At 39.4% G+C, this 12233-nt stretch overlaps 1 protein-coding gene across 2 annotated transcripts; it reads left to right on the top strand.

Moving 5' to 3' along the window:
• The first annotated feature begins 2198 nt into the window (after positions 1-2198).
• On the top strand, positions 2199-10073 carry LOC138632866 (ankyrin repeat and SOCS box protein 15-like). 2 transcript variants are annotated; one of them, XM_069718720.1, is made up of 8 exons: positions 2199-2210; positions 2444-2575; positions 4308-4472; positions 5502-5747; positions 6571-6742; positions 7369-7894; positions 8513-8666; positions 9806-10073. In XM_069718720.1, the coding sequence occupies exons 2-8, from the start codon at positions 2467-2469 to the stop codon at positions 9979-9981; spliced, it is 1548 nt and encodes a 515-aa protein (XP_069574821.1). In that variant the 5' UTR covers positions 2199-2210; positions 2444-2466; the 3' UTR covers positions 9982-10073. The 2 variants fall into 2 exon arrangements, with proteins under 2 accessions (XP_069574821.1, XP_069574822.1); XM_069718721.1 differs by lacking the exon at positions 2199-2210 and having other exon boundaries at positions 2272-2575; positions 4311-4472.
• Positions 10074-12233: the final 2160 nt, after the last annotated feature.

Raw genomic sequence — 12233 nt, 5'->3', positions numbered from 1 at the left:
CAAGAAAAAAAGCTTTAAACAAATTTTCGTCATAAAGGTCTCAAGGTTGTATCAGCCAAATTTCAAGCTTGTGTGATATATTCTGTAGGAATTCATGAACAGTATAACAAAATGAACGACTTCTTGTTGAGTTTAGGTTAAAGCGCCAAAAGACTTTTTTTTTTTTTTTTTTTATATATATAGGTGTTATATACATTCCTACTGAAATTGTTTGAGGTGAAAATAGCTGCAGGCACTGCACTTTAGGGGACTGAGCCATTTTGCCACTTCTGATGCATGTGCCAAGTTTCATGAGTTTTCTGGCATGTTTAAGCTGTGTTTTAGCTATACTTTATGCACGTTTTTAGTTACGCATTTCAATTTTATGTTCAGGTATTTTTAGACAATTATCTTTGCATCCTGGTCCTGAGAAACGTAATTTCATTCCATTGTATGTGTATTAATATGGATATGGTCAGAATGCCAAATAAATTAACCTTGAACCTTAAACTTGAACTTTGAACAATAGGGCCTTTGCACTGAGCTCTCATATAAAGAAAGATAGATAATAAAATCAGGAAAAAGAATAGAAAAGCAAAATGCAATTAAAATCGTGTAGATTAAAAGTCATAAAAAAAGGTTTAAAGTCTTGATTGCAGAGAAGGCACAGAGCTCTGTTGATGGTCGCTCCCTTTTGCTGAGACTTTTCCAACAGATTATGGGACAGCCACCTTCTCATATTTCTTAGTCAAAGCATCGGAGGAAAAAATAGACCCGAATGATTTGCTTTCCATGAAACAATATATGTCAAACCCGTTTACTGTGAGTCCACGGTCTAAGCCCACGGGGCTTGTGGGCTCTTTAATGTGGGATTCCTGCCAAACATGCCAAACACCGGGCTTAACTCACACAATAGCACACGTAACCCGGTTATATTTAAGACCAGCAGGCCAGGTGTTGCCTACATGCCCCCTATGCATGCTTCAGCAGCCAGGGCTGTGAGGCATCTGAAACAAGGTCACGCCTAAATATAAAAACACTGTGCTGTTAGAGGAGTGTGACCCATCACTAAGTGCCAGTAACATACCTGAAAGGTGAGAATTATTTTTATTTAATTTGCAGAGACAGACAAGTATTTAATATAAAGGGATGTTTTTGGTTGGGTGCGTGCATCAGAATGTGGATTTTTGTGGCTTGGAGCTTGTCAGTTGAGTGAATTTGTTAGCAAGGAATGCTGCTTTTTTCTGTCTGCAAAGAGAGTGAACAGGTCTGTAAATAATGCTGCTTGTTTTGTCTTGCACTTGTATGGAATTACATTTCCCTATAGTGGTATTAGAGAATGGTGATCCTTAAAAAATGAAAAAGTTGAGATTTTGCCTTTATAAGTGATGCCTTATTTTAATCAGTATATTAAACTAATTTCTTTAAAGAGAAACTCGCGTTTAAAAACAAGGGGAAAAAAAGTATTATTTCTTCAAAATTGGAAACTTGGCTTTTTACATATTTTGAAATTTATCATATCATCAGCCCTGATATAAATAGAAAATATTCCTATGCTACAGTGACATTTATTTAGAAATTGGTGCATGGGAGGTTAAACAATTGAGCACATAATCTATTTTTTCTATGATTATCCCCAAACTAGTTCCAGGAAAAGACCATCTTGGAAGTTAAGCATTACCTTTTGTTTTCCTTCACATAAATACCAAAAGACACATTGTTTAAAACTTATGACAACAGACGATTGTTGTTTTGAATGAATGCTTCTTGTATCTTCTAATATACTTACTGGATGCAGATCTGAAAATTAAAACTGATAAAAGGTCTGTAACGGATTTTCAGACATCATGTTGCTGTTATTTATGCTTTGTTAAAATAAAATAATGCTGTTGAATAAACAGTTTGGTCCCTTTTAATTCTTAAAAAGGTTTTATCAAATCTGATCAACAGAATACAATATCTTCTCCCTGCAGGGTGATGAACACTTATGAAGAATACGGTGAAGAGGAGCTCAATGACCACATCATCCAGCTCAGTATTCAAGACTCCTGCCAAAATGCCTTTCTGAAATCTACAGCCAGGTATGAAAGTCACATTCAACTTTCAATCTCCTTTAAAGGAAAACATTTATTAAAAACCAGCTGACTGCCCCGTGTCTCTTCTGCTCCTCTTTGTTAGTTTAGCAGCTGCGACTGATGAAAGAATCAGAGTCCTGGCAGCTATCGAGCAAGGTGGGTCACACTGGAATGCCTCTACCATTACCACAGAGAGTTGTGTTTGTGTTCAGTAGCACACTTTCCCCTGCAGCCAAAAGTCATATAGTTAGTAACTGAGAGCTGAAGCATGGAAGAAGGGAACTGTACAGAATAACTGTCTCAACTCCAGTGAGTCTTGGATGATTCTGATCTTTCCTCTTTTCTTTTCCAAAACTCCTGGGCTGTTGTCTTGTTGCCGTGGTGACCAGGTGAGGTCTCCGTGCTCAGGGAGATGCTAGGGCACGCCTGCGCTTTCAGCGAGTCGGACAGTCATGGCTGGCTCCCCCTTCATCGAGCCGCATCCCAGCCAGTCCCGGAGGTCCTGGAGACTGTCCTGAGATGTGAGTACATTTTTCATTATAAATGAAGTTTATAAATGAAGACTTCAAATAGAGTTGAAGTAAAAGCAACATATTTTCTGTATTGTAGAACTACAATTGAAGACATCAAAACTATGAAATAACACGTGAAATTATGTAAACACAAAACATTTCTCATCTGGTTTATGTTTGAGACCATCTGTTGCAGAGGTTTTTGTTGATACTCACGTTGATAGCCCGCATATTAACCACTCAACAAAATGAAGAGAAACACTTTAGGACATAAAGGTCAGTCAGTGCAGACGATTTCAAGGACTTTGGCAATTTCCTCAAAAACCATCAAACATGTGAAGTAACTGCACCTCATGAGGATGACCTCAGGAGAGTAAGATCATATATTGATTACAGTTACCACCAATTAACAGCGCCTCAAATTATCTTAGGAAGACAAATAAAAAGAAGAGAACTGCTTTGACTAAGAATCATGAGGAAAGAACATTAGACAGAAATCTGGACCTTAGTCTGATGAAGTAAAATGTGAGATGTGTGGTTTCCTCTGTGAAGCATTGAGGTCTGATAACGTGTGTGTGTGTGTATCTGTTTGTTGGCCATTTAATCAGCACGGCTACCACAACATTCTGCAGACACAAGCTGTGTCATCTAGTTTGTGCTTTGTGGGACCATCATTTGTCCCAGCAGCATAATGAGCCAAAACAACCCTCCAGGCTGTTCGACCAACAAGCAGAGTGATACATTGCTGCAACAGATGACCCGGCCTCCACAATCACCAGACATAAACCTAATTGAGATTATTTGGAATGAGTTGGACTGCAGAGTGAAGGAAAATAAACCATCAAGTGATCAGTATATGTGGAAACTCCTTCAACATTGTTAAAAAAAAAAGCTCCAGGTGATGATGAAGGTGACTAAAAAAATGAACAGTGTGATCAAGGTTGTGATCAACACAAATGGTGTCTATGTAAAGTATCTAAACTTTAAAACATGTTTAAGCTTTCTTTAAACTGTTCTTATTTAAATCCAAATGTGTTATTTCAACATTTTTATGTCTTCAGTGTTGTTGGACGCTGTAGAAAATAGTAAAATTAAAATAAAAAAAACAGTAGAACAAGTATACAATGGGTTTATCAGTTTCCTTGATGGAAACAGCAGCCAGCAGCTGTTAGAGGCTTAAATGCACCAGAATGAGTATCTTTAAGTTTACATCCAGCACCAAATCACAACACAAGTCATTTCACGGAACTTGACATCGTAAAAAGTCCCAAAAAACACAACCTTATATAAAGGAGAGAAACCCCCAAAACTCAACAATTCCCACATGAACCAGGAGGAAAATATCCGACAGTGGGAAGAAAAAAAAACCTCCCTTTTAACAGGAAGTAACAAATGACAAATTGTGGTGAAATTCCATTTTTAATAAATAAATGAACATGAAAAGTGAAGATGAAACATGAGACAACATGATCAATGTAATTATCAAAGTAATGGCAGCATGAAAAATTATAAATCCACAGAATTATTGAACAAGAAACAATCCTGCTTCCAGCTGATGGCAAAAGGGCCTCTGTCTAAAATAACATGTGACATTGAGCTCCACTAATTTATCCTGGAGGTCAGCCACCCCGCAAGGTGTCCGTGGCTTGTAAGGCTCACCTCGCCAGGTTAGCCCAGCTGACACTTAGAAATAAAGTCCAAGAATGTGCACGTTGACCTCTGTGTGTTATGTTTGTGTTAGTAGCAGCTCGGGGGCCCAGTCTGGAGGAAAGGACGGTTATGGGAGGAGAGACGCCGCTGACGCTGGCAGTTAAAGCTGGACTGGCACAGAATGTGAAGAGCCTGCTGGAGCATGGAGCATCACCTCACAACATCAACAGCAAAAATGAGTCACCGCTGCTGCTGGGTAGAAAAGAAGAGCACTGTAGAGCACAGAGTTAGTGATGGTCAAGGCGAGTGCTGCGTTCCAAATGGCGTACTTGTGTACTTACACTTATTATTTTGAGTGCATTCAAACTGTTCACACTGTTAAGTACAGAAACATGCAGTGCACTGCAAGTACCAGGATGATGCACTCAAATCGCTCCCAAAATATTGTGTGAAAGGCTGGATACTTTCCATGCTAAAGTGTCGCCATCTTGGCTACGTAGAGGAAGGGGCGGGTCCCAGCTGCAGCTGTTCCTGAACACCGCACAAAAGTGTTTTCTTTTTCACTAGTTCTGTGGACAGAAGAATCAGTGTTTTTATTGAGTGTGTTAAACAGTGGACATGAAAACATGTTGATTTCTGGGTAAAATAATTAAATTGCAGATATTTCAGCAGGTAATGTGTTCAAATGCCAAAGTCCTTTCCAGTCAGGATACAAAACGGCAGTGTGTGGATTGAAACAACACTACGCTGTCAATATTCCCGCACTACACAAGTAAGAGTCTTTACATTGAAGCACTATTTGTTAGGGTACTACGTGAAGTATGTCATTTGGAACACAGCATAGCAGTCCAACCATGTCTCCTAGAACTTAGTTTTCTTCACTTTAGTTCCAGTTCATGTTTTAGGTGCAGCATATTCACTGGCTGTATTATACTGAAATAAAGTGTAACATCTAAGAACTGAATGGGAGTCAGCAGGAGGTGGTTGGGTTGGATAGTCGGTGTGAAAAGCGCATGTCTTGCATGCATGCTATATACTGCAATGCTATATCTCCAGTTATATCTAGAGTTTGTACATTCAAGGTACTGCTGTGTGTTGCAATGATTTTAATTTTTTTTTGGCGATAAAGTTATCAGCCTAAAGAGACAGAAAATGTAGTTATATGTGTCACCCCAAAACCACTTTTGTGTCACCTTCACTTCATCTGTAGCCACTGCTTCTCTGCATCTGTAAGACAGCGGCATTCCTTTTCTGATTAAAAACACGCTTTTTAATCCCTCTGCAGCGGTGAGGTCTGGCTCTTATGAGTTGACATACACACTGGTTGCTCATGGTGCTTGGGTGGAGCAGCTCTGCCAGAGGAAGTGGACAGCCATTCACGAGGCAGCCAGGGTGGGCAACGTGGACATCCTGATGCTGCTGCTGAGAAACAGTGGCCGGGTGAACCACAAGGACGTGACGGGAGTGACGCCGCTCGCTGTGGCTGCGGAGCACGGACACTTCCACATGACTGAGATTCTGCTGAATTGTGGTCAGTCTGAAGACAAAACTTTTACTGTAGGTTGAGTTCATGCGGAGACAGTTAGTTCACAAGGGGAGTACATTGTGAGGATATTTTTTTAAATATTAGTGTAGCAACAAAAAAAGGTAGTGGCCTACATTAAATTAGATTAAAATTAAATAATTTGCAGACATCTTTTTGGCTCAAAACATTTGACTTGCTCTGACAGAAATTATGTTTCAACTAACAGTAAACTTTGACTATGGACATGCCGCCATAACACATCCATGAACGTAACGCAGTATCCTGTGTGACACAGCCAATGACACAAATAATTAGCAGTACCTGCAGGTACAACTATAACAATAATATACTGTATAGTATTAATAAAGACTATGATACACCAATGATAGTCAGTATGATAGTAACGTTGTTGTTTTTTTTACCTTTTTTCTTATTTTTATATTTGTCCTAAAGTGGATTTTCTTGCCTTATTAATGTTATGTGATTTATAATTGTTGTCTATTTTAATATTGTTGTTTTTTGTGGAAGCATACCACAGCAACTAGATGGTCAGGTTCACATTTTTGTACTTTGTAATCTGGCTTGCTTTCCCCCCAGATGAACATAGCGGTCATATTTACATATTACTAGTTTGGCACCAATTACGTTAACATTAAGGGTTAGCATATGGTCTGGTTTGTGTCGACCAAAACCAAGTCTGGGTGGCATGAAATGGAGTCTAATCACCAGCCTAAATTACAGTTTCAGTTTGCTCAAAGTGTCGGGCACATCTAATCTCTATCAACCTCTCCAGTCTCTTTTTATTTTCATCCCTTTCGTCCCTAATTAGGTAGTAGAGTGAACTCTCAGGCCTGGAATGGGGAAAGTGTCCTACTTGATGCGGCTGCATCCGGAAACACAGCCTGCATTCAGCTGCTGCTGGACAACGGAGCCAAACCCAACCTGCCCAGCATCACTGGACACCTGCCCATCCACAAGGCAGCGTACGCCGGACACTATGAGTGAGCTTCATTCAAAGTCAGACTTTGGGCTGTAATGGACACTGCTGCCTGTAGGGGGGTGGTATGGGGTTTAAAGGCCAGGTCAGACCAGAAAGTGGCACAGCATCATCATTTACATATCTTCACAAAAAGAGCAGTGCTGGATACTCGGTGGTTGATTCCAGGGCCAATGGATAACATGTTAGCAAGCCAGAAGCTAATCTTCACACTAGTTCCTCTCTATCTTCTCTGTATTGGACTGTTTTCTGCCCCTTACTATCAAACTTGCAAACTGACAGGTGATTTCACCCTCGCCGAGGCCTTGAACTCAAACAACCAGTACTGTTTGGGACTTTCACCTTTGCGTTCCGTTAATGGTCAGCTTGTGACTGGGTGACGCTGTAAAATTCCCATGTCAAAAGTTCACCAGAGGCGAACTGAACATCATGCAACATATACTGCCCATGCAGCCCCCCCCCCCCCCCCCCCCCACAAAAATCTGTGAATTTCTGTCATTTCAAAAGATTTTGAAATTGGACCTTTAAGTGTTTCTGAGCTTTTATTTTGTTTTAGCTCCTAAAATAGCTTTTATTTTATTTTTTAGCTCCTATTCTTGATTCAAACCTTTTTTTTTTTTTCCCTTTTAGTGCTCTGAAAATGCTGATCCCACTAACCACTAAGAAGGCCATTAAAGAGGCCGGTCAGAGCCCGGTCCACTCTGCTGCAGAAGGAGGCCAGAGTCACTGCCTGCAGCTCCTGCTGGCCTGCGGCTTCGATGTCAACTGCCGCATGAACACCCGAAACTCCGAAAATTACCGGGACATGAGGAAAAGTGCCTTGTACTTCGCCGTCTCCAACGGGGATGTAGAGTGCACCAGAATGCTGCTGTCAGCAGGGGCAAAGACAGACCTTGACCCGCTGTGCTGCCTCCTGGTGGCGGTGAGGGCGGGGCGATATGAGATTGTGAAGTTGCTGCTGACAGCCAAAGCGTATGTGAACTGTTACTTCACGGTTGTGAGTGACACAGTGTTTCCTACAGCGTTGCAGTACTGCCTGAGGGATGAGGTGATGATGCGGCTGCTCCTCAACAACGGCTACAAGGTGGAAAGGTGTTTTAACTGTCACCATGACAATGCATTTGGTGCTGTTGACGAAGTGGAGGGGAAGATTCCTGTGAGTGCCAGCCACTCTTTGTTTTTCTTTAACAATAGTTTCTACTCACTAACACTGACTGAATCACTAACAGTACAATTATAAACATTAATGTTCAATTCTAGAATGATCTAAAAAAAAAAAATGCATCCCTATAATAACAGATATTTTCAAATAATTGACAGCTGTGGGCAATTTTAAAACATTTCCACCTGAAAAGAAATCCACAAATTCAATCACTAACAGTTCCTGAACCAAAATGAAAATGAACAATGTATAGATAAGAGACCCGAGATCTGAAAACCTCTAACATTTCATCTAAAAATAAACTCTGACATCTGCCTGATTAAAACTGGAAATCAGAGTAACAGTCTTATAACAAGTAGGTGTTATTGAATCAGTTCTAAAAATTCTCTGCTGCAGATTTGATTGTGAACTCTGTTGCATCCAGCAAAATGGAAAGAAAGGTGGTTAAGGCAGTTTAGAAATTTAAAACAAAAATCTGAATAAGCTCCACATTTAATTTTTTGGCAATTTCCATTATAGATGTGTTTGTATCTTTTAATATTTCAAACTCTACAGTCTACACACATCCGAAGAAAATGCTAATGACAATCTGAATGTCCATTTTCTCTCCAGTTCTGTGAGTTCATGAGTCTCTGCCACCTCATGCACCTGTCGGGGAGTGTGGTCCGGATTCTGGTGGACTATGTCAGCCACGTGCACATCTGTTCCAAACTCCAGCTCATCCTGGAGAAACAAAGAGAGTGGCCCGAGATACGTGAAATCCTCAGTGAGTTTAGTCTTGAAATCATGAACAGTATCAGAAATGGTCACGTTTGGATAAAATCCAAATTAACATTCAGTGAAAAATCCAACAGTGTCATAAATAAACTATGAACACACCGACAGATCATAACATTTGAACTTTATATGGTGAACTTGTTACCAAATAATTATTTATTTATATATCCAGCAGTTATGGAGTATCATTATCACTAATTTGTTTTCATCATGAATGCAGTGACCAGTGAGTTTTTATAGCTTTTATGCCATCGAGTCAGCTTTCTGCTGCAGCAGAAAAAGATAGTAGTAAGAAAACAGTAAATTTTTCACAATTTTTGTAACACCTTTCACAGTGTTACATTGTTTTCAGATCATCATTTGATTAAGTCCACCTTTAATTCCTTATGTTTTAAGTGCCCCCTTGACCTCTTTTCTTGGACACACCACAATAAATATCCTCTGATCTTTTGTCCATGGAATATCTTGAATGGACTTTTTGCTCCTCAGAGGATGAATCATTCAGATTTTAAAGACTGCATTGCTTTTCCTCTAGCACCACCGTGAGGGCAGACTTGTTTACATGTTAAGGATATGTTGAGCATATGCATTTTAGAATAACTGAATGTAGTGGTGGAATAATAATTCAGGTTCAGGTTCAGGTAAAAGTAGCAATATCACACTGTGAAAATACTCACTACAAGTAAATGCCTTGCCATGCCTTCAAAACAAAACAAAAACTTGATCAGAAACATACAAATTCTAAATTCACCGGACAGAAAAGGTATGACAAATTGTACTCTGAAAAGTAACCGGTAACTAAAGCTGTCAGACAAATGTACTCGAGCAGAAGATTAAGTACAAGTACCTAAAACGTGTACATAAGTACAGTTCTTAAGTAAATATACTTTATATTGCAACACTGACAAAATCATTGGCATGTTTGCTCTGTCCAACGCTTTACTCTCGAACTAGCAAGAGCAAAATGTAGTAGCTCTACATAAGGCCTTTTTCCTGCATAAAGTTGTACATTATTCCTTTTATTTCACCTTGTATCACTCTGTTTTGTCATCTTATTTAATAGTATCATACACAGTTTTTTTCTTTTAAATCACAATGTAAAATAATGTTGTGAATCATGCTCTCCAGGCAGTCCTCGCTCCCTTGGGCACCTCTGTAGACTGGAGATCAGGAAGTGTTTGACCCTGAAGAAACTCAACAACCCTGAGATCATGAATTCAAACGTTTTCCCTCCCAGACTGAAGAGCTTCATTCTATATGAGGAACTCGACCTCTACGGCAAAGATCCTGAACGCAACATGTGAAGATCTGTAGACTTCCTGCAAGAATCCGACTTTTTTTGGGGTGGATGTCATCTACTGTTTAAAACTCATGTTTTGATAAATGTTATTCTTATTTCTTCATAAAGTACTTTTTCTAATAGTAATTGTGAGTATTCCTTTTTGAATTGAGTCCTTTGTACTCGGTCACCTGATCCTTTGTGGCGTTACTTTTACGTGTCTGTAACTTTCACGCTTACAAAACGTGAAACTATCACACCTCGAGAGTCCAAAGCAATGCAATCTCTTGTTTTGCTGTAGTGGACAGGCCCGTCTATTTCGTGCTTTGCCGTGATACTGGGTTGAATCAGTGCTGGAGAGAAAGGAAGTCAGAAATTATCGAGAGACGGTGATCTTTTTATGAGACTTGTTCAATAGTACCAACAACAACAAGACAAGGAGCAGATGAAAGTAAATCACAGGCTCATATTGCAACATTGTTGACCAGTTGCCCCAAAGCAGATTCAATCCATGAACCTTCCGATCCTCAGGATGATGACTTGCACACTGTGCAGCAGGGAAGATGCATATTTGCACCACCGTTTAGTAACTTTAACGGATGGCGTTACATGTGTGAAAAAAGGAGTTGTTTGGTGATGAAGTTATGAAAGAAAATCATGTCATTCTGATGATGTCAGGTGTATCGTCAAATATTTTGATGAAGTTTGGGAAAATAGAAACTGTTGTGCATACAGTACACATTACAGGAAGGTACTGAATTTCACTGCAAACTCAACATTTGACCAAACAGATTCCCTTTCAAAACATGTGATAGAGTGATGGACTTCTGAATTAACCATAGGTTTCAGTTTGCCAAAGTTTTGTCACCATGCAGAGGATATTCTGAAAAAAATTCAGCTCTGCAGGACGTAGGTTGATTGATTGTAATTTTCTGAAGTTTGGAATGTGAAATGGCAAAACATTTTGGATTTGTTATAGTAAGGGATGCCTACATTAATCAATCATTGCCAAATTTTAGGCATCAACTGAGAAGGGACCCAAGAACAAGAAATAAACTTTTTGTATTTGTAGCGCCGCTTAGAGTCAAAACATCTCGATACTGCTTAATGAAACTTGGATTGAACATCTGAATATGTGCACCAAGTTTGATTGCATTTGATACAGGCAATTTTGATTTATGAGCATTTATGTCAAATTTAAGTAAAAGCCAAAAGTTTAGAAATGTATAATTAATCAATGGATTTAAGTTTCGGGATGATCAGCCCAACAGTCCAGGATGAGTTTGCAAAAGGAGGTTTTAGAGTGAAAAAAAAGTCACAAAAATTAAAAATTTTAAAGCAGAACTGTATTGGAGCATAGATGCAGATGCAGTCACAGATTCGAATGAAATCATTTTGTTTCTAGCCCAAGCCATTTTCGAGATTATTGCATAAACCTATAGTTGATTGATACAGTCTCAGTATGGCTTTAAGTCAATTAGTGTCATTTTTTTGTGCCTAAGTAGTGGGAACAATTTGCAACCTACCAGCCAAATTTGGTGAGTTTTAACCGAATGGGTTTTGCTGCACATGCACTCTTAGCGGCCAAAAATGAGCAGAAACAGGAACAAAGACAAGAGAGTAGCTATTGCTGATTGGACCCCTAAAAATTTGAGTACATTGAAGGGTTGGTAACCAAATGTGTAATCACAGCAAGGACTCCGTATTGAGTGCCATCTTTGATGCAACCACCGGATGGTGCCAAAGTTAGAATACGTTTAAAGATCCAGTACGGAAAACAACTTTAGTGCTCAATCCAACACATACAAGTGTACATTCCTGACAAATTATTTAGTGATGTTTTCTGCAATACAGTATTTCCACGTTTTACTTCATGATTGTCATGATGAAAGATAATATGGTAGCAATCATTATAACCATCATGCAGCGCTTTGCCATCTGAGAAGCCTTAGATTTCACAGACCTTAGACAAACTGGACTTTTTGTGTTTCACTGTCTCATCTATTCCTGAAACAACAAACTTAGTGCACCTACAGACCTGTGTTGGTCTGATGTTGGTCTGAATGCCTCCATAGCAATTTTACCACTAATAGCACTAACTTTTCTTATGAGTGGATCCTCATTTTTTTCTACGTTGTACATTTACACAATTATGCACGTGTATATGCACAAACTCCCAAATAACATGATATGCATTTCTTTAGTTGGTGGAAGGTTTATCCTCTGTTATCCCGTGTGCTTGTGCTTGAGAGTCACAGATAGGAAGTTGGACACCAC

The sequence above is a fragment of the Brachyistius frenatus genome, unplaced genomic scaffold (assembly GCF_029030835.1).
Source record: "Brachyistius frenatus isolate BFR_SWC_R1_liver_20210118 unplaced genomic scaffold, ASM2903083v1 Contig_197, whole genome shotgun sequence".
Lineage (NCBI taxonomy): Eukaryota > Metazoa > Chordata > Actinopteri > Embiotocidae > Brachyistius > Brachyistius frenatus.
Note: the sequence above shows the minus strand (reverse complement) of the source record. Positions and strands in the feature narration are given on the sequence as shown.